Source organism: Petromyzon marinus, chromosome 74, assembly GCF_048934315.1.
Source record: "Petromyzon marinus isolate PM22_M1 ecotype Great Lakes invasive population chromosome 74, UKy_Petmar_22M1.pri1.0, whole genome shotgun sequence".
In the NCBI taxonomy this organism is placed as follows: domain Eukaryota; kingdom Metazoa; phylum Chordata; class Hyperoartia; order Petromyzontiformes; family Petromyzontidae; genus Petromyzon; species Petromyzon marinus.
In genome coordinates, this window is record NC_133740.1 from 4,843,472 (window position 1) to 4,865,793 (window position 22,322).

A 22,322-nucleotide genomic window follows, 5' to 3' on the forward strand; every position below is an offset into this window, starting at 1 on the left:
GTGTCTCTGTGTATCTATCTCCGTGTATCTCTGTGTATCTCTGCGTGTGTATCTACCTCCGTGTGTCTATGTGTGTCTGTGTGTCTCCGTGTGTCTATGTGTGTGTCCGTGTGTCTATGTGTGTGTCTCTGTATATCTACCTCCGTGTGTCTATGTGTGTCTCTGTATATCTACCTCCGTGTGTCTATGTGTGTCTCTGTATCTACCTCCGTGTGTCTGTGTGTGTCTGTGTGTATGTATGTGTGTGTCTGTGTATCTACCTCCGTGTGTCTATGTGTGTCTCTGTATATCTACCTCCGTGTGTCTATGTGTGTCTGTGTGTATCTATCTCGTGTATCTATGTGTGTCCGTGTGTATCTATCTCTGTGTGTCTCTGTGTGTATCTACCTCCGTGTATCTATGTGTGTCTCTGCGTGTGTATCTATCTCCGTGTATCTATGTGTGTCTGTATCTATCTCCGTGTATCTATGTGTCTCTGTGTGTAACTACCTCCGTGTATCTACCTCCGTGTGTCCGTGTGTCCCCCCGTAGGAGTGCGGCAAGGAGTTCCGCCAGTCCACCGACCTGTTCCGCCACCAGACGCTGCACACGGGCGAGCGGCCCCTCAAGTGCGGGGCGTGCGGCAAGGCCTTCGCCCTGCAGGCCGACCTCAACCGGCACGCCATCATCCACACGGAGCAGCGGCCCTACGCCTGCCAGGTGGGGCCTTCCTCTCAACCACCACACGCACAAGCACAGTCACACGCACAGTCACACAGTCACACGCACACAGTCACACACACACGCACAGTCACACGCACAGTCACACGCACAGTCACAGGCCTGCACAGTCGCAGGCTCATTCACTCGGCTTTCTCATCGATCAGAAGAGATCGCTTCGCTGTCGCTCTGCCTCCCTGTCTCTCCGTCCCTGTGTCTCTCCCTGTGTCTCTCCCTGTCTCTCCGTCTCTCTCGCTGTCTCTCCGTCTCTTTCCCTGTCTCTCTCTCCCTGTGTCTCTCTCCCTGTCTCTCCGTCCCTGTGTCTCTCCCTGTGTCTCTCTCCCTGTCTCTCCGTCTCTCTCGCTGTCTCTCCGTCTCTTTCCCTGTCTCTCTCCCTGTCTCTCTCTCCGTCTCTCTCCCTGTGTCTCTCCCTATGTCTCTCCCTGTCTCTCTCCCTGTCTCCATCCCTGTCTCTCTCCCTATCTCTCCCTGTCTCTCTCTCCCTGTGTCTCTCTCTCTCTCTCCGTGTCTCTCTCTCCCTGTGTCTCTCTCTCTCCCTGTCTCTCTCTCCCTGTCTCTCTCTCCCTGTCTCTCCCTGTCTCTCTCCCTGTCTCTCTCCCTGTCTCTCCGTCTCTCTCCCTGTCTTTCTCCCTATCTCTCCCTGTCTCTCTCTCCCTGTGTCTCTCTCTCCCAGTCTCTCTCTCCCTGTGTGTCTCTCTCTCTCTCCCTGTCTCTCCCTCTCTCTCCCTGTCTTTCTCCCTATCTCTCCCTGTCTCTCTCTCCCTGTCTCTCTCTCCCTGTGTGTCTCTCTCTCCCTGTCTCTCCGTCTCTCTTCCTGTCCCTCTCTCCCTATCTCTCTCCCTGTCTCTCTCCCTGTCTCTCTCCCTATCTCTCCCTCTCTGCCCGTCTCTCTCCGTCTCTCTCCCTTTCTCCGGCTCTCCATTTCTCCGGCTCTCTCCTTCCCCATCCGTCTCTCCGTCCCCACCCCGTGTCTCCGCGCGTGCAGGAGTGCGGCAAGGCGTTCCGCTGGTCCCAGAACCTGGTGCACCACCGGCGCTCGCACAGCGACGTGCGCGAGTTCCAGTGCGAGGGCTGCGGCAAGGGCTTCAAACACCGCCGCACCCTTGTGGAGCACCAGCGGGCGTACTGCGCACACGGTGCCGGCCACAATGGTGGGGCGCGGGGCGGTGGGGACGGTGGCGGTGACTGTGGTGGTGGTTGGTGGTGGTGGTGGCGGCGGTGGTAGTGGCGGTGGCGGTGGTGGTGACTGTGGTGGCGGTGGTGGTGGCGGTGGTGGTGGCGGTGGTGGTGGCGGTGGTGGTGGCGGTGGTGGCGACGGTGGTGGTGACGGTGGTGGTGACGGTGGTGGTTTGGTGATGGTGGTCATGAGTGAGTGGAGTTTGTGTGTTCTACTCCTGTTCTACAGAGTGAGTGAGTGGAGTTTGTGTGTTCTACTCCTGTTCTACAGAGTGAGTGGAGTTTGTGTGTTCTACTGTTCTACAGAGTGAGTGGAGTTTGTGTGTTCTATCCCTGTTCTACAGAGTGAGTGGAGTTTGTGTGTTCTACTCCTGTTTTACAGAGTGAGTGAGTGGAGTTTGTGTGTTCTAGCCCTGTTTTACAGAGTGAGTGAGTGGAGTTTGTGTGTTCTAGCCCTGTTCTACAGAGTGAGTGAGTGGAGTTTGTGTGTTCTAGCCCTGTTCTGCAGAGTGAGTGAGTGGAGTTTGTGTGTTCTACACCTGTTCTACAGTGAGTGGAGTTTTTGTGTTCTACTCCTGTTCTACAGAGTGAGTGAGTGGAGTTTGTGTGTTCTACTCCTGTTCTACAGAGTGAGTGAATGGAGTTTGTGTGTTCTACCCCTGTTCTACAGAGTGAGTGAGTGGAGTTTGTGTGTTCTACTCCTGTTCTACAGAGTGAGTGAGTGGAGTTTGTGTGTTCTACTCCTGTTCTACAGTGTGAGTGAGTGGAGTTTGTGTGTTCTACCCCTGTTCTACAGAGCGAGTGAGTGGAGTTTGTGTGTTCTACTCCTGTTCTACAGAGTGAGTGAGTGGAGGTTGTGTGTTCTCGCCCTGTTCTACAGAGTGAGTGAGTGGAGTTTGTGTGTTCTAGCCCTGTTCTACAGAGTGAGTGGAGTTTGTGTGTTCTAGCCCTGTTCTACAGAGTGAGTGGAGTTTGTGTGTTCTAGCCCTGTTCTACAGAGTGAGTGGAGTTTGTGTGTTCTACTCCTGTTCTACAGTGTGAGTGAGTGGAGTTTGTGTGTTCTAGCCCTGTTCTACACAGTGAGTGGAGTTTGTGTGTTCTACCCCTGTTCTACAGAATGAGTGAGTGGAGTTTGTGTGTTCTACTCCTGTTCTACAGAGTGAGTTAGTGGAGTTTGTGTGTTCTAACCCTGTTCTACAGAGTGAGTGAGTGGAGTTTGTGTGTTCTACTCCTGTTCTACAGTGTGAGTGAGTGGAGTTTGTGTGTTCTACTCCTGTTCTACAGAGTGAGTGAGTGGAGTTTGTGTATTCTACTCCTGTTCTACAGAGTGAGTGAGTGGAGTTTGTGTGTTCTACCCCTGTTCTACAGAGTGAGTGAGTGGAGTTTGTGTGTTCTACTCCTGTTCTACAGAGTGAGTGAGTGGAGTTTGTGTGTTCTACTCCTGTTCTACAGAGTGAGCGAGTGGAGTTTGTGTGTTCTAGCCCTGTTCTACAGAGTGAGTGAGTGGAGTTTGTGTGTTCTACCCCTGTTCTACAGAGTGAGTGAGTGGAGTTTGTGTGTTCTACTCCTGTTCTACAGAGTGAGTGAGTGGAGTTTGTGTGTTCTACTCCTGTTCTACAGAGTGAGCGAGTGGAGTTTGTGTGTTCTAGCCCTGTTCTACAGAGTGAGTGAGTGAACCCCCTGGTCTGCATGGGTTTCCCTCCTGGTTCTCCGCTCCCCTCCCACAGCTAAACCCCCCGCTGCAAGAACACTTGACAGGACGTACGTACGTATGTGTGTACGTTGAACTTCTTCCGCGGCACCGTACATAGGCCAAACCGTGCCGTTTAGTTCCGAACAAAATTTAGTTCGTCAACTGTACACGATTTGATGGCGCGTGGCTTCCAGTGGCTTCCGAACATCGGAAGGAAAGGGGCGTTCCGCCTTTGTCCGACGGCGAACCACCGAAAGCCTCCGCCCTGAGGGTGAAATAGCGAGCGAGGCGGTGCGGTTCATCTGCCGCAAGTCACCGGGTGCCGGGTCTCGCCAAAACGTGTCCGTTTTGGCGAGACCCGGCACCGGGGCACGGTGGGATCTCTCGCGGTGGCCGTCACGGCACGACCCGCAGCCGGAGGGCGCTTCGCCTGCCGCGGCTCGCCCCCGTTTGTTTTCGCTTGCCTGTCTGTTTGCCGGACGTCCCGTAGAGTTAAGCGGGCCTCGGTCGGTGCGGTCACCGCCGGCTACGCCGCTGCGCACGCCGCCGCCGTGTTGGCCTCGTGCACGTGACCACGGAGACATTCGCGGCCTCGTGCACGTGACCACGGAGACATTCGCGGCCTCGTGCACGTGACCACGGAGACATTCGCGGCCTCGTGCACGTGACTACGGAGACATTCGCGGCCTCGTGCACGTGACCACGGAGACATTCGCGGCCTCGTGCACGTGACCACGGAGACATTCGCGGCCTCGTGCACGTGACCACGGAGACATTCGCGGCCTCGTGCACGTGACCACGGAGACATTCGCGGCCTCGTGCACGTGACCACGGAGACATTCGCGGCCTCGTGCACGTGACCACGGAGACATTCGCGGCCTCGTGCACGTGACCACGGAGACATTCGCGGCCTCGTGCACGTGACCACGGAGACATTCGCGGCCTCGTGCACGTGACCACGGGGACATTCGCGGCCTCGTGCACGTGACCACGGAGACATTCGCGGCCTCGTGCACGTGACCACGGAGACATTCGCGGCCTCGTGCACGTGACCACGGAGACATTCGCGGCCTCGTGCACGTGACCACGGAGACATTCGCGGCCTCGTGCACGTGACCACGGAGACATTCGCGGCCTCGTGCACGTGACCACGGAGACATTCGCGGCCTCGTGCACGTGACCACGGAGACATTCGCGGCCTCGTGCACGTGACCACGGAGACATTCGCGGCCTCGTGCACGTGACCACGGAGACATTCGCGGCCTCGTGCACGTGACCACGGAGACATTCGCGGCCTCGTGCACGTGACCACGGAGACATTCGCGGCCTCGTGCACGTGACCACGGAGACATTCGCGGCCTCGTGCACGTGACCACGGAGACATTCGCGGCCTCGTGCACGTGACCACGGAGACATTCGCGGCCTCGTGCACGTGACCACGGAGACATTCGCGGCCTCGTGCACGTGACCACGGAGACATTCGCGGCCTCGTGCACGTGACCACGGAGACATTCGCGGCCTCGTGCACGTGACCACGGAGACATTCGCGGCCTCGTGCACGTGACCACGGAGACATTCGCGGCCTCGTGCACGTGACCACGGAGACATTCGCGGCCTCGTGCACGTGACCACGGAGACATTCGCGGCCTCGTGCACGTGACCACGGAGACATTCGCGGCCTCGTGCACGTGACGTGTTTTGTTGGGCAACACTCCTCAAGCCACCGCCACGCCCCCTCCGCTCGCGCCCCTGGCAGGTGACGGCGCTGCGGCGCAGGCGGTGAAGCAGGAGCGGCTCGACGGCGGGGAGGCCGGCGTCGAGGTCAAGGTGGAAGGTAGCCTGGGGTGGGGGGGGTGGGGGGCGTGGGGGGCGTGGGCGGTGGTGGTGGATGTTGAGTGGCGGCAGCCGCTGGGTTGGTCACGCTTGATAGCGGAGGTTGCGCGTTGAACCGCACCGGAATTCCACCACCGCCGCTACCACAGTCACCGCCGCTACCTAAGTCACCACCGCTACCACCGCTATCGCAGCTACCATAGCTACCACAGCTACCTCAGTCACCGCCGCTACCTCAGTCACCACCGCTACCACCGCTACCACCGCTACCACCGCTACCACAGCTACCTCAGTCACCACCGCTACCACAGCTACCACCGCTACTACAGCTACCTCAGTCACCGCAGCTACCTCAGTCACCATCGGTACCGCAGCTACCACAGCCACAGCTACCACAGCTACCACCGCCACCATCGCTACCACCACTACAACCGCTACCACAGCTGCCACAGCCACAGCTACCCCCGCCTCTACCACAGCCACAGCTACCACCGCTACCACAGCTACCACAGCTACCACCGCCACCATCGCTACCACCGCTACCACAGCTACCACAGATACCACAGCTACCACCGCTACCACAGCTACCACAGCTACCACCGCTACCACAGCTACCACAGCTACCACCGCTACCACAGCTACCACAGCCACAGCTACCCCCGCCGCTACCACAGCTACCACAGTCACCACCGCTACCTCAGCTACCACCACTACCACCGCCACCACAGCTACCACAGCTACCACCACCACCACAGCTACCACAGCCACCATCGCTACCACAGCTACCACAGTTACCGCTGCTACCACCGACACCACCGCCACCGCTGCTACCAAGGAAATAATTGTGGCAGCTGTCCCTGTGCATCAGTCTGTCAGTAGGGGGTGGCGATGCTGCTGCTGCTGTGAGGGTCTGGCCTAGGGGCACCCCCAGTGGCAGCTGTCCCCGTGCATCAGTCTGTCAGTAGGGGGTAGCGATGCAGCTGTGAGGGTCTGGCCTAGGGGCACCCCCAGTGGCAGCTGTCCCCGTGCATCAGTCTGTCAGTAGGGGGTAGCGATGCAGCTGTGAGGGTCTGGCCTAGGGGCACCCCCAGTGGCAGCTGTCCCCGTGCATCAGTCTGTCAGTAGGGGGTAGCGATGCTGCTGCTGCTGTTGCTGCTGCTGCCGTGTGGTCTCGCCACATTCGGTCGAACTCCGGGCCCGCAATGTTCCTAACCAACGCCACCCAATACCCCCCCCCCCGTGGGCCCCCCCCCACCCCCCGTGCCCCCCCCCCCCCCCGCCACTCCCCCGCTCTGCCTCAACAGACCCCACGAAGACACTCGGCCTCGAGCGACCGCGTGGCGACGTGCCGCCCCCCCCCCCGCCGCCGCCGTCGTCGCCCCCCCCCTCCTCCTCCTCCTCCTCTCCGCCGTCGTCGTCCCGCCCCCCGCCCCCCGCGTCGTCGTCGTCGTCGTCGTCGGCGCCTCGCCGCGGGCAGGCCAAGCGCTACGCGTGCCCGCAGTGCGGCAAGGCCTTCCGCCAGTCCACCCACCTCCTGCGGCACCGCTCGCTGCACACGGGCGAGCGGCCGCTGCGCTGCGGCGAGTGCGGCAAGGGCTTCGCGCTGCCCGCCGACCTGCGGCGCCACGCCGTGGTGCACGCGCCCCAGCGGCCCAGCTACGCCTGCGACCTCTGCCCCAAGACCTTCCGCTGGCCCCACGGCATCGCCAAGCACCGGCAGACGGCGCACGCGGCCCGCGGCTCGGAGCCCTTCGGCTGCGGCACGTGCGGCAAGGGCTTCCGCTCCAAGGCCTACCTGAGCACCCACCAGACGGTGCACCGGGGCGAGAGGCCCTTCGGCTGCGACGGCTGCGGCAAGAGCTTCGGCTGGATGGCGAGCCTCCGGGCCCACGTGAACCACGTGCACCTGGGCCTGAGGCCCTTCCAGTGCGAGGAGTGCGGCAAGACGTACAAGTCGAAGCACGGCCTCCTGGAGCACCGCCAGCGGCGGCACGCCGGCGGGCTCCGGCCGCACCCCTGCGGCTCCTGCGGCAAAGCGTTCGCGACGGCCGCCGCCGTGAGCATCCACCGCAAGACGCACGCGGCCGAGCGGGAGCGCCGGCACGTGTGCGGCACGTGCGGCGCCGGCTTCTTTCAGGCGGGCACGCTGGCCAACCACGTGCGCACGCACACGGGCGAGCGGCCGTTCGCGTGCGAGGTGTGCGGCGTCGCCTTCACACGCTCGGACCACCTGCGCAAGCACGTGCACACGCACCTGGCCGGGGGCGGCAGCGGGGGCGGGGGCGGCGGGGGCGGGGGCGGCGGGCGCAGGGTGCTGTTGGGCGAGGACGCCGTCGCGAGCGTCGGCGGCGGAGGGAACGGCGGTCACGTCGGCGGCGGCGGCGGCGGCGGCCACGTCGGCCACATTGGCGGCGGCAACATGATCGCCGCCGGCAACATTGTCGCCGGCGGCAACATTGTCGCCGGCGGCATCGGCCACGTAGGCGGCGGCCACATGGGCGGTGGCGGCGGCCACATCGGCGGCGGCGGCGGCGGCGGCGGCAGCATCGGCCACATCGGCGGTGGCAGCATCGGCCACATCGGCGGCGGCAGCATCGGCCACATCGGCAGTGGTGGCGGCAACATCGGCCACATCGGCGGCGGCAACGTCATCGGCGGCGGCATCGGCCACATCGGCGGTAGCCACATCGGCGGCGGCGGCGGCGGCGGCGGCGGCAACATCGGCCCCGGCCACGGCATGAGCAGCGGCGGCGTCGGCGGCGTCGGCGGCGGCGGCAGGAAGCTGCTGTGGCCGGGCGGCGCCGATGGTGGCGGCGGAGTCCTGGCCTACGGCGGCGTGAAGGTGGCCGGAGGAGGCGGCGCCGGTCTCGGCGGCGGCGGCGGCGTCGGCGTCGGCGGTTACGGCATCGGCGGCATCGGCGGCATCGGCGGCGGCAGCGGCGAGGGGCTGCCGCTGTGGGTGACGGCGCCCGGCATGCAGCCGTACCCGGGCCGCGCCGTCAGCGTGCTCACGGCGCCGCCGGCGCCGGCGACCGCCATGGACGTCAAACTCTCGGCCGTCCTCTTCCAGGAGGGGCTGGCGGCGGTCGCGGCTGGGGTGAACGTGTTCAACTGACGCGGGGGCGGCGGGAGGATGGAGCCGGTGTTCGGCACGATGAACCGGATCGGCCCGGTCGAGGCCAGATTGGCCCCGGCGAGCCCCTGCCGGATTTCGGGCCCCGGTGACGGCGGACCCGGCGGCCGGCGCGGTTTTTCCCGGGGCGAGCGTGGAGACGTGCGCGGTGGGGTTCGCCACGGTGCCGATATCGGTTTGGCCGCGAGTTTGCAAAGCGGTGTTGGTGCCCCTCGGGGTAGACCACTCGGCATCATCATCAGCAGCAGCAGCAGCAGCATCGCCACCCCCCTCTACTGCCAAAACACCTGGCAGGGACCTCCTGACGACGAGGTGCTGAGACTCTGCAGCGAGACTTTCCAGGGTCAAGTTGAAGAACAACCCAGGCGGTCGGCAGGGAATGAGACGCCGCCATTCAGGATCCGCCGGCCAAATTTTCTCGTCGTTGTTGTTGTATTCTGCGGTTTTGTTTTATTACTCCCCCCCTCCCCCCTCCTCCGTGTGTGGCCGTTGTTGTTTTTGTTGTACAGAAGTTTTTCATTTGTGTCTGCCACGGTTTCTGGTTTCGCCCCCCGCCCTACGATTCTATTCCCCCGCTGCTGTCAGCTGTAATGGATGGAGGCTTTCCCCGCTCCCTCACCCCTCCCCCCATGAATGCGTGGAGGAACCACAGACGAAGCCGTAAGGCAGCAACAGCAATTGCCCAAGCTCTGGCGGTGTCTTATATACGGGGGACTCCTCTACGTACAAACGAGTTGGGTTTCCGAGGTCCGGTTAGTAAGTCCGATTTATTCGTAATTACGACATCCTGCTTGGATGGAGGTGGAAGCTGACGGAACTCTTACCATTTCTGGATGATCTGCTCGAACGGGGGTCGAAATGGTAAGATAAAATACGGCGTTTACCGAACGAAAACGCACGCTGACACCTACCTGAATGCAGGAGTCACACCCATCGCCCCACGCAGAAATCCACTCTCATCAAGATGCTCATTCGTCGGCCTAAGAAAGTGATAGTCTTGACAAGTGAAATTGTCAACGGTAGCAGAACACGCGTGCCAACAAGGACACTCAATTGATGTTGAAGTTCTGCGCGAAACAAGCTTCTACTGGGCAAGACTAATTTGAGAATCTATCGAAATTGAAAGAAATAAAAATAATTTCAACCGTTTGGACAGCTACTGACTTAGTGCTGCTTGGACACGAATCGTCAAATAATACTTTGTTTAAATGCATGCCCATACAGGCCACAGTACTTCAATAGGGATTACCTTTGGGACGGCTATTGTAGTCCACACAATGGGCCTCCCATAATGCGCATGCAATGATACACGTCGATTCATTAATCCCTCCCCCCCACTTTGCGCAAAAATAGCGTACAAGCGTTGTCATTACATCGATGCCTCTATGTAAGGAACGAGACAGGTGGACTGGCTGTCGCCTGATGAAGCTAATTGCAATCGCTGGCGAAACGTCGTACTCAGATTGTAAATGTTGTGGTTTGGCTCTCCAGAACACCGGTGTGGTTAATTGGCCACGTTCTGTTTACATGACAACCCTTACTAATTGGCTGTGGTGGCGGGTTTAACGACACATTTACGCGATCTAACCCAAAAAAACCTGGCTTATGGATGATCTTGGTCGCAAAAGGCTACGTGTTAAACAGGCTACGTGTTAAACTTCACTCCCTTCGATTCCAAACGTGTTGTACGGCATGTACACTAAACACGGGAAATGGCTTTAAAAGTTGTATAATCTCCTGTAGATGCCACTGGTACTTTACATTCTGAAGATGTAGATGCCACTGGTTCATGTTCTGCAGATGTAGATGCCACTGGTTCTTCACGTTCTGCAGATGTAGATGCCACTGGTTCTTCACGTTCTGCAGATGTAGATGCCACTGGTTCTTCACGTTCTGTAGATGTAGATGCCACTGGTTCTTCACGTTCTGCAGATGTAGATGCCACTGGTTCTTCACGTTCTGCAGATGTAGATGCCACTGGTTCTTCACGTTCTGCAGATGTAGATGCCACTGGTTCTTCACGTTCTGCAGATGTAGATGCCACTGGTTCTTCACGTTCTGCAGATGTAGATGCCACTGGTTCTTCACGTTCTGCAGATGTAGATGCCACTGGTTCTTCACGTTCTGCAGATGATGCCACTGGTTCTTCATGTTCTTCAGATGTAGATGCCACTGGTTTATCACGTTCTGCAGATGTAGATGCCACTGGTTCTTCACGTTCTGCAGATGTAGATGCCACTGGTTTTTCACGTTCTGCAGATGAGGATGCCACTGGTTCTTCATGTTCTTCAGATGTAGAAGCCACTGGTTCTTCACGTTCTACAGATGTAGATGCCACTGGTTCTTCATGTTCTTCAGATGTAGATGCCACTGGTTTATCACGTTCTGCAGATGTAGATGCCACTGGTTCTTCACGTTCTGTAGATGTAGATGCCACTGGTTCTTCACGTTCTGCAGATGTAGATGCCACTGGTTCTTCACGTTCTGCAGATGTAGATGCCACTGGTTCTTCACGTTCTGCAGATGTAGATGCCACTGGTTCTTCACGTTCTGCAGATGTAGATGCCACTGGTTCTTCACGTTCTGCAGATGATGCCACTGGTTCTTCACGTTCTTCAGATGTAGATGCCACTGGTTCTTCATGTTCTTCAGATGTAGATGCCACTGGTTCTTCACGTTCTGTAGATGTAGATGCCACTGGTTCTTCATGTTCTTCAGATGTAGATGCCACTGGTTCTTCACGTTCTGCAGATGTAGATGACACTGGTTCTTCACGTTCTGCAGATGTAGATGCCACTGGTTCTTCACGTTCTGTAGATGTAGATGCCACTGGTTCTTCACGTTCTGCAGATGTAGATGCCACTGGTTCTTCACGTTCTGCAGATGTAGATGCCACTGGTTTATCACGTTCTGCAGATGTAGATGCCACTGGTTCTTCACGTTCTGCAGATGTAGATGCCACTGGTTTATCATGTTCTGCAGATGTAGATGCCACTGGTTCTTGACGTTCTGTAGATGTAGATGCAGATGCCACTGGTTCTTCACGTTCTGTAGATGTAGATGCCACTGGTTCTTCACGTTCTGCAGATGTAGATGCCACTGGTTCTTCACGTTCTGCAGATGTAGATGCCACTGGTTCTTCACGTTCTGCAGATGTAGATGCCACTGGTTCTTCACGTTCTGCAGATGATGCCACTGGTTCTTCATGTTCTTCAGATGTAGATGCCACTGGTTTATCACGTTCTGCAGATGTAGATGCCACTGGTTCTTCACGTTCTGCAGATGTAGATGCCACTGGTTTTTCACCTTCTGCAGATGTAGATGCCACTGGTTCTTCACCTTCTGCAGATGTAGATGCCACTGGTTCTTCACGTTCTACAGATGTAGATGCCACTGGTTCTTCACGTTCTACAGATGTAGATGCCACTGGTTCTTCACGTTCTGCAGATGTAGATGCCAACACCGCCATCTATTGCGCAGCAGTTGAACTTGTGACTCTCGGTCCAAGCAGGCAACTGGACAAATACGGGACGGGTTTGTTCCCATCTCTCAAAGTTCGTACGTCGAGTGTTCGTAAGTAGAGGAGTCCCTGTACATGTTGAGATGTCGAGTCGATTGAGGAGTGTTTATATGTGCGGAAGGAAACCTGTAGGAGCTGTGTACACCCACGCGCGCGACATGGGGTGCGAGAAGGAGCAACGCTGTATCCCGTTGCTGCCGCCTCCCCGGCAAAGCCGGGGGGGGGGGGGGGGGGGGATATGAGGAGGGGGAGGGGACTTTCGCATCCCATCTGCCTGTGATCCACCAACCCTTGCTTGCCCGGCCGCCCGCATACCCCCCTCCCCGCGGCCATGACAGGATCCGTTGTGCAACTCTCCGTCGGCAAACAGTGTAGTCGCTCCCGTCTCCCTTGGCTGGTGGACTCCTCTCGAAGTCTCTCTTGGCAGTCACGCGCACACACACACGCAGTGGCCTGGCCCACAAAATGAACCCGCGAATTCCCCCTTTGCTGCCGACCTCGTCAAGGAGCTGTGAACCCTCATCGCCCCAACTCTGGTCATCATCCTCGCGGCAGCGGCAGCGGCTATTGGCTGACCGTAGTTACAAAGACGGTGGTCACCGCATCGCTCGGCGCCCTCTGCGGCCGTCTGGAACGCTCTTCCGATTGCTGAAAAGGCCACGGGGAGCTGTGATGCACTTTTAAATCATCATCTAGACTGACGAAACGAATTTCTTTACAAGGCGTGCCTTGCCGTCCGACAATTAGACTAATGAGCGAAATGCTGAGCAACCGATGGTTCAACTTTCACCTTGCTGCCAGCAGCCCACGAAGATCGAACAACGGGCTCCCGCAGGGATCAGTTCTGGCCCCAGCGCTGTATAATCTCCACACGAGCGACATTTTGCTGCGTGTCCACACGCGTGGATATCGCACTCGCAACTCAAGCACGGGAAACGGAGGACGCTGAGGCAGTCCTCAAACGATCTGAAGACTCTGGAAGAATACTTCGAGAATCGGCGCCGAAAGCCAAACCCATCGAAGAGCGCCGCCCCCTGCCTTCGACCCGAACAACGGAAGACCTTCGAAAACGTTGAACGTTAACTTCTGCGGGGCAAAGCTGAGGCACGGCGAACACCCTCGGCATTTAGGAGTCACCCTGGATCGGACGCTTAACCACCACCACCACCACACTCTTTGGTTCTATTGGGTAAAGTCACGTAGGTGAAAATAAAATAACAAAAAATCACCACGTTTCGGCCACAACACAAGCGGCCTTCATCAGGTGAAGGGACGAGACTGTCTGGAGGACAGCGCTGGAGTGGAAGAAGCCACGCTTAGATCATGACCTTTAAGCTGTGAGAAGAAAAAGACCACGCACCTTGACAAAGGAATTAGCATATAATTTAGCATTGAAATGGCTCATTGAAATAGCTAAGTTAAAGTATACACATCCGCAGAGGTACCCCTTGACAAAGGAATTAGCATCGAATTTAGCATTGAAATAGCTGAGTGATTAGCTTGTAACTGGTCACAGAAATAGCTATGTTAAAGTTACAGCATATACATTCACCGAGGCACCTAGTACTCATCAAACAGGAGAATTTAGCGAAACACAACCACGCTCAGCCATCGGACCTGTGTGCGAGCAAACAAGGTGTTCTGACAAAGAAATTAGCATAAAAAATTAGCATTTGATTGGCGGATTTTAGGAAAGAGGTGGTGTACGTGCCGGTGGACTTGCCGTTTGGCGCGGGGGGAGGGGGGGGGAGTTTACCTATTGATGGTGTGAAAAGGGAATTTATAAGAGCTGCGAAAGTTTGGGGTACCACTACTTGAAAAAATATACCGTACCATTGAAATTAGTTTAATGTTTAGTTCGATTTAGAACGTCTTTCCAATGGTTGCTTAATTTGAAACCATCCTCAAACAAGCTTAAGGTGCGACGAAAGCACGAGCGAATAGTTTTCAGAAACTTGCCAGCACGTTGACGACAATCGACGCGGGCCCTTGCCGACTCCAACCGCGGAGTGCCGTGCCGCGCTGTGGGGCGCAAGCCCTCACACGAACGGCGAAATTGCCGAACGCGCTCCGCATCGTCAGCGGTTACCGAAAGTCTGCTCCACTCCCGTGGCTTCCTGTGCCGGCGAATATTGCGCCGGCCAACATCCGACGCCATGAGGCGACGACACGGGAGAAAAAAGAAGATGATGAAGAGCGCGACCGTGCCGCTCCGTCAAGATCTAAAGCGGGGGGGGCGGGGAACCTTTTTTTTCTGCCAAGGGCCATTTGGATATTTATAAAAATAATTCGCGGGCCATGCCGAATTATCGACTTAAAAATGAGCCCGTTTATATTTGGTCAAACGTTGAATTAACTCGCCCCTAATGCGACGGGCTGGAATTGCTTCTCTTTTGGCGAGGCGTGGTGGTGGTGGTGGTGATGTTAGCCGCTATTGACGATGTTGCTGCTACTCGCAACTGCTTTTCCAGGTTTGCCCTCCGAGATCTCTTGAATTTCGAGTCCCGCCTGCGGTTGCCTTGGCAGGGCCAGAGACCCGAATGATTTCGCGGGGCCCTGTACGGCCCAGGGGCCAGACGTTTCCCACCCCTGATCTAAAGGAACCCGTCCAAGTCTAAAATCCAGGAAACCGCCTCGCCTCTCGCAGCCAAAAATAAACACGCCGCCACTGGGTCTAAATCGACGGTGGAGGAACCGGGATTTTCTCTTCCACGACGACTACGGACCACGCCGAACCGCGCGCTAGGGACGCAACGCGGCAGATGCGCGTACACGTTTCGTAAAAAGGGAGATCAAAGAATCGCCCCCCACCCCCCACTGCGACTGTGGAGAAGTCTAAACCATCGAGCACATCACCGGTGAACGCTCCGTCCGCGCACATCGTGGTGCCATCGCTGAAATCCACGCTGCGTCAACCGCCCTATTGGACCCAATGAGGAACCTTTGCATTCATTTGATCATCATCGTTAAGGCAAAAAAAAACTGTTGCTTTTGCCATACGAAAAGAAAACTCTTTTTTTGTCGCGTTTAGTTTGTCGTCCTATCCCCCCCCCGCCACAACCTCCGGCGACACGAGGTCGGCAAACGCACGGCGCGGACGAGAAGTCGAAACGCACCGATGTGCCGTAACGGAGCGTTCTCGTTCCGTCGTTGGTCTCCTCGTGCGGACGAGGTCTCCGTGGCGTTCCCTCCAACACGCCCGTCGGCTTCTGCCGACCGTAGCCCTCTCGATGTAACGCGATGTACGAATGTAAACGCAGGTTTTGTTTTGTTTTTAATACACCCGCAAGTAATCAAATCCTACCGTTTCACGCGACTCGATTCTTGGGCGTCACCCGGGGAGGGCGGATGGTGGGAGTCGGTTTTAATCTTGGAGAGTCGGCTCGCGGGACCGGTCCGCACGCCCGTTAGCTTCAGGAGGCTTGGACAAGTGACGCTCGACTAATATTCTAGATTTTTAAAGCTTTCGTGACTGCTAGGATCCATGCTCTTTGGTTCTATTGGGTAAAGTCACCACGTAGGTGAAAATAAAATAAAAAAAATCACGACATTTCGGCCACAACACAAGCGGCCTTCATCAGGTGAAGGGACGAGACTGTCTGGAGGACAGCGCTGGAGTGGAAGCCATGCTTAGATCACGACCTTTAAGCTGTGTGAGTAAAAAAAGACCACGCGCCTTGACAAAGGAATTAGCATATAATTTAGCATTGAAATGGCTCATTGAAATAGCTAAGTTAAAGTATACACATCCGCAGAGGTACCCCTTGACAAAGGAATTAGCATCGAATTTAGCATTGAAATAGCTGAGTGATTAGCTTGTAACTGGTCACAGAAATAGCTATGTTAAAGTTAGAGCATATACATTCACCGAGGCACCTAGTACTCATCAAACAGGAGAATTTAGCGAAACACAACCACGCTCAGCCATCGGACCTGTGTGTGAGCAAACAAGGTGTTCTGACAAAGAAATTTGCATTAAAAAATAGCATTTGATTGGCGGATTTTAGGAAAGAGGTGGTGTACGTGCCGGTGGACTTGCAGTTTGGCGCGGGGGGAGGGGGGGGAGTTTCCCTATTGATGGTGTGAAAAGGGAATTTAAGAGCTGCGAAAGTTTGGGGTACCACTACTTGAAAAAATATACTGTACCATTGAAATTAGTTTAATGTTTAGTTCGATTTAGAACGTCTTTCCAATGGTTGCTTAATTTGAAACCATCCTCAAACAAGCTTAAGGTGCGACGAAAGCACGAGCGAATAGCATTCAGAAACTTGCCAGCACGTTGACGACAATCGACGCGGGCCCTTGCCGACTCCAACCGCGGAGTGCCGTGCCGCGCTGTGGGGCGCAAGCCCTCACACGAACGGCGAAATTGCCGAACGCGCTCCGCATCATCAGCGGTTACCGAAAGTCTGCTCCACTCCCGTGGCTTCCTGTGCCGGCGAATATTGCGCCGGCCAACATCCGACGCCATGATGCGACGGCACGGGAGAAAAAAGATGATGAAGAGCGTGACCGTGCCGCTCCGTCAAGATCTAAAGCGGGGGGGCGGGGAACCTTTTTTTTCTGCCAAGGGCCATTTGGATATTCATAAAAATCATTCGCGGGCCATGCCGAATTATCGACTTAAAAATGAGCCCGTTTATATTCGGTCAAACGTTGAATTAACTCGCCCCTAATGCGACGGGCTGGAATTGTTTCTCTTTTGGCGAGGCGTGGTGGTGGTGATGTTAGCCGCTATTGACGATGTTGCTGCTACTCGCAACTGCTTTTCCAGGTTTGCCCTCCGAGATCTCTTGAATTTCGAGTCCCGCCTGCTGATGCCTTGGCCGGGCCAGAGACCCGAATGATTTCGCGGGGCCCTGTACGGCCCAGGGGCCAGACGTTTCCCACCCCTGATCTAAAGGAACCCGTCCAAGTCTAAAATCCAGGAAACCGCCTCGCCTCTCCTCTCGCAGCCAAAAATAAACACGCCGCCACTGGGTCTAAATCGACGGTGGAGGAACCGGGATTTTCTCTTCCACGACGACTACGGACCACGCCGAACCGCGCGCTAGGGACGCAACGCGGCAGATGCGCGTACACGTTTCGTAAAAAGGGAGATCAAAGAATCGCCCCCCCACCCCCCCCACCCCCCACTGCGACTGTGGAGAAGTCTAAACCATCGAGCACATCACCGGTGAACGCTCCGTCCGCGCACATTGTGGCGGCAACGCTGAAATCCACGCTGCGTCAACCGCCCCATTGGACCGAATGAGGAACCTTTGCATTCATTTGATCATCATCGTTAAGGCAACAAAAAAACTGTTGCTTTTGCCATACGAAAAGAAAACTCCTTTTTTTTGTCGCGTTTAGTTTGTCGTCCTATCCCCCCCCCCCTCCGCCACAACCTTCGGCGACACGAGGTCGGCAAAGCACGGCGCGAACGAGAAGTCGAAACGCACCGATGTGCCGTAACGGAGCGTTCTCGTTCCGTCGTTGGTCTCCTCGCGTGGACGAGGTCTCCGTGGCGTTCCCTCCAACACGCCCGTCGGCTTCTGCCGACCGTAGCCCTCTCGATGTAACGCGATGTACGAATGTAAACGCAGGTTTTGTTTTTAATACACCCGCAAGTAATCAAATCCTACCGTTTCACGTGACTCGATTCTTGAGCGTCACCCGGGGAGGGCGGATGGTGGGAGTCGGTTTTAATCTTGGAGAGTCGGCTCGTGGGACCGGTCCACACGCCCGTTAGCTTCACGAGGCTTGGACAAGTGACGCTCGACTAATATTCTAGATTTTTAAAGCTTTCGTAACTGCTAGGATCCATGCTCTTTGGTTCTATTGGGTAAAGTCACCACGTAGGTGAAAATAAAATAACAAAAAATCATGACGTTTCGGCCACAACACAAGCGGCCTTCATCAGGTGAAGGGACGAGACTGTCTGGAGGACAGCGCTGGAGTGGAAGAAGCCACGCTTAGATCACGACCTTTAAGCTGTGTGAGAAGAAAAAGACCACGCGCCTTGACAAAGGAATTAGCATATAATTTAGCATTGAAATGGCTCATTGAAATAGCCAAGTTAAAGTATACACATCCGCAGAGGTACCCCTTGACAAAGGAATTGGCATCGAATTTAGCATTGAAATAGCTGAGTGATTAGCTTGTAACTGGTCACAGAAATAGCTATGTTAAAGTTAGAGCATATACATTCACCGAGGCACCTAGTACTCGTCAAACAGGAGAATTTAGCGAAACAACCACGCTCAGCCATCGGACCTGTGTGCGAGCAAACAAGGTGTTCTGACAAAGAAATTAGCATAAAAAATTAGCATTTGATTGGCGGATTTTAGGAAAGAGGTGGTGTACGTGCCGGTGGACTTGCCGTTTGGCGCGGGGGGGGGAGTTTACCTATTGATGGTGTGAAAACGGAATTTAAGAGCTGCGAAAGTTTGGGGTACCACTACTTGAAAAAATATACTGTACCATTGAAATTAGTTTAATGTTTAGTTCGATTTAGAACGTCTTTCCAATGGTTGCTTAATTTGAAACCATCCTCATACAAGCTTAAGGTGCGACGAAAGCACGAGGGAATAGTTTTCAGAAACTTGCCAGCACGTTGACGACAGTCGACGCGGGCCCTTGCCGACTCCAACCGCGGAGTGCCGTGCCGCGCTGTGGGGCGCAAGCCCTCACACGAACGGCGAAATTGCCGAACGCGCTCCGCATCATCAGCGGTTACCGAAAGTCTGCTCCACTCCCGTGGCTTCCTGTGCCGGCGAATATTGCGCCGGCCAACATCCGACACCATGATGCGACGACACGGGAGAAAAAGAAGACGATGAAGAGCGCGACCGTGCCGCTCCGTCAAGATCTAAAGCGGGGGGGCGGGGAACCTTTTTTTTTCTGCCAAGGGCCATTTGGATATTCAGAAAAATCATTCGCGGGCCATGCCGAATTATCCACTTAAAAATGAGCCCGTTTATATTTGGTCAAACGTTGAATTAACTCGCCCCTAATGCGACGGGCTGGAATTGCTTCTCTTTTGGCGAGGCGTGGTGGTGGTGGTGGTGATGTTAGCCGCTATTGACGATGTTGCTGCTACTCGCAACTGCTTTTCCAGGTTTGCCCTCCGAGATCTCTTGAATTTCGAGTCCCGCCTGCGGTTGCCTTGGCAGGGCCACAGACCCGAATGATTTCGCGGGGCCCTGTACGGCCCAGGGGCCAGACGTTTCCCACCCCTGATCTAAAGGAACCCGTCCAAGTCTAAAATCCAGGAAACCGCCTCGCCTCTCCTCTCGCAGCCAAAAATAAACACGCCGCCACTGGGTCTAAATCGACGGTGGAGGAACCGGGATTTTCTCTTCCACGACGACTACGGACCACGCCGAACCGCGCGCTAGGGACGCAACGCGGCAGATGCGCGTACACGTTTCGTAAAAAGGGAGATCAAAGAATCGCCCCCCACCCCCCCCACCCCCCACTGCGACTGTGGAGAAGTCTAAACCATCGAGCACATCACCGGTGAACGCTCCGTCCGCGCACATCGTGGCGGCAATGCTGAAATCCACGCTGCGTCAACCGCCCCATTGGACCGAATGAGGAACCTTTGCATTCATTTGATCATCATCGTTAAGGCAACAAAAAAAACTGTTGCTTTTGCCATACGAAAAGAAAACTCCTTTTTTTTTTGTCGCGTTTAGTTTGTCGTCCTATCCCCCCCCCCCTCCGCCACAACCTCCGGCGACACGAGGTCGGCAAACGCACGGCGCGGACGAGAAGTCGAAACGCACCGATGTGCCGTAACGGAGCGTTCTCGTTCCGTCGTTGGTCTCCTCGCGTGGACGAGGTCTCCGTGGCGTTCCCTCCAACACGCCCGTCGGCTTCTGCCGACCGTAGCCCTCTCGATGTAACGCGATGTACGAATGTAAACGCAGGTTTTGTTTTGTTTTTAATACACCCGCAAGTAATCAAATCCTACCGTTTCACGCGACTCGATTCTTGAGCGTCACCCGGGGAGGGCGGATGGTGGGAGTCGGTTTTAATCTTGGAGAGTCGGCTCGCGGGACCGGTCCGCATGCCCGTTAGCTTCACGAGGCTTGGACAAGTGACGCTCGACTAATATTCTAGATTTTTAAAGCTTTCGTGACTGCTAGGATCCATGCTCTTTGGTTCTATTGGGTAAAGTCACCACGTAGGTGAAAATAAAATAACAAAAAATCACGACGTTTCGGCCACAACACAAGCGGCCTTCATCAGGTGAAGGGGACGAGACTGTCTGGTAGGACAGCGCTGACTAATCCACGACTAATACTCGTGGATAACTTAAAGCCGGCGGTGATGATTCTTAGCCTGGAGCCCTGGGGGGGGGGGGGGGGGGTGCATCGGGCATCCCCTGGGCGTGCGTGATGCCCTTTCTGGGGGGCGCCGATCATCGCAAAAACGCGAAGCCACGGGGGCACGTTAAGTAGCGAGTCAGTTTTCGCCAAACCCTACGAGTTGATTAACGTCGTACATTGTTAAAGATTGAGAACCGACGGGGCTGGAAGGCTGCAGACAAGTTTAAGGAACCACCGACTTCTGAGTGTGCGGCCTTTTCATCAGGCACGAGGATTGGAAGTCACGAATGGTTCGGCCAGCGGACTTGCGGCTCTCAAGTGAGCGTGGGGGAGGGGGTGGTAGAGAGGATTCTCACTTTCCCGTTTCAGTCGTCCCTCAGCCAGTCGTGGAAATTCCACATTCCTACGGTTAACCATAATCGATACGCAGGTGAACTCCGTCGATTCGACACCACCCCCTGGCCCTGCTTGGCCCCCCCCCCGATCCAGATTCGGACGTCTGTGTCGCGAGGCCGGTGGCGTGGCAGCCAGGTTTGGTTCCGACTCGGATCGGCAAATAGCCCAGTGGGGAAAACCAGCCGTGCTGGGCCAGGGCCAGGCGCAGGCACGGCTCTGATGTGCCAGTAGAAAAACCAGCCGTGCTGGGCCAGGGCCAGGCTCTGGCACGGCTCTGATGTGCCAGTAGAAAAACCAGCCATGCTGGGCCAGGGCCAGGCTCTGGCACGGCTCTGATATGCCAGTAGAAAAACCACCCGTGCCGTGCCTAGCCGCTGGCACTGCCTTGGCTCCGGATTGTGCAAGTCGAGGCAAAATAAAAACACCCGTATCATGCCCAGGGCTAGGCACCGGTATGGCTCGGATGTGCCAGTAGAAAAACCACCCGTGCTGGGCCAGGGCCAGGCATGGCTCGGATGTGCCAAGCGGAAAAATAAAAAAAACACCCGTGGCCGTGCCACCAAGGGACAACGACGCCGGCTCCGAATCGTAAGCAGAATATTTATAACAGATGTGTCCGGCAGCGGGCACGGGGTGGTGGGTGGGTGGGGGGGGGGATCAGAACGCAACAACAAAAAAATGAACGCAGCTGAGCGAATCTCCCCCCCACCCCCCCCCACCTCTCATTTCCCCCGGCGCTCCCACGGACGTGTCGTTGCGACGCGAGAATCGATTTGACCACACGGTCATTCGCAACGTTTAGGGGAAGAGAAAAGCGGGTGGAATAAAATGCCGCGCGCCCGCCGCCGCGGGTTTCGGCCTGCACAACGCCGATCGGCGCGGTCGGCTACGTACGGCGGGGAAGAAGTTCAACGTCCCTGCGCATGTAGGTATGCCGCGGAGACGGCAACTACCTCCCCTGGGTACGATCCCGAACTCTGCGACGCCTGCGGCGTATTTTGAAGTCCGCTTGGTCTCTTTCTCTCATCGCGGTGGCTGGGAGATGTTAACTCCCCTCGGCTGGTATGCGGGATGTCGTGGGTTCGACCCCGACCCTGACGACGATGCCTGCTGCTGCTGCTGTATATTTGGATTTGAAGTTTTCGCGACTGCAATGACCCCATACTCTTTGGTTCTTTCGGTAAAGTCACGTGGGTAAAAGTAACAAAAAAAAAGTTAATCAAATCACGACGTTTCGGAGGCAACACAAGCTCCCGCCATGAGGTGTAACTAGCGCAGCAAAATGACGGTAATTTTGCGCAAATCTCTCTCGCTCTCCCCGTGGGTCGCGTCGATTGTTCTCCAGGTCCCTCCGGTTTTCCCCACCGCGTTTAGAATCAACATCGCGCGTCTGATTTCCACGCGTGATGACAAGCCGCTTCGTTGTGCCATCATGAGAAATACACTTTAGTTTACGTACAGAGCCCTATAAGCCATGGAGTGGAAGACGGCGAGGGAGTTGGCATCGCTGCCTCGCCATTGAAGGCGGCCGGGAAA

General features: G+C 56.2%; 1 protein-coding gene across 7 annotated transcripts in view; it reads left to right on the forward strand.

Moving 5' to 3' along the window:
* LOC142905310 (uncharacterized) overlaps positions 1 to 20,026 on the forward strand; it is a 56,411-nt gene extending 36,385 nt beyond the window's left edge. For all 7 annotated transcript variants that reach the window (XM_076056230.1, XM_076056231.1, XM_076056226.1 and 4 more), the window contains 4 exons: positions 532 to 699; positions 1,706 to 1,871; positions 5,346 to 5,423; positions 6,727 to 20,026. In XM_076056230.1, the coding sequence (XP_075912345.1) occupies positions 532 to 699; positions 1,706 to 1,871; positions 5,346 to 5,423; positions 6,727 to 8,537 (2,223 nt within the window). In that variant the 3' untranslated portion in view covers positions 8,538 to 20,026. The remainder of the gene's footprint in view (positions 1 to 531; positions 700 to 1,705; positions 1,872 to 5,345; positions 5,424 to 6,726) is intronic.
* The last annotated feature ends 2,296 nt before the right edge of the window (positions 20,027 to 22,322 follow it).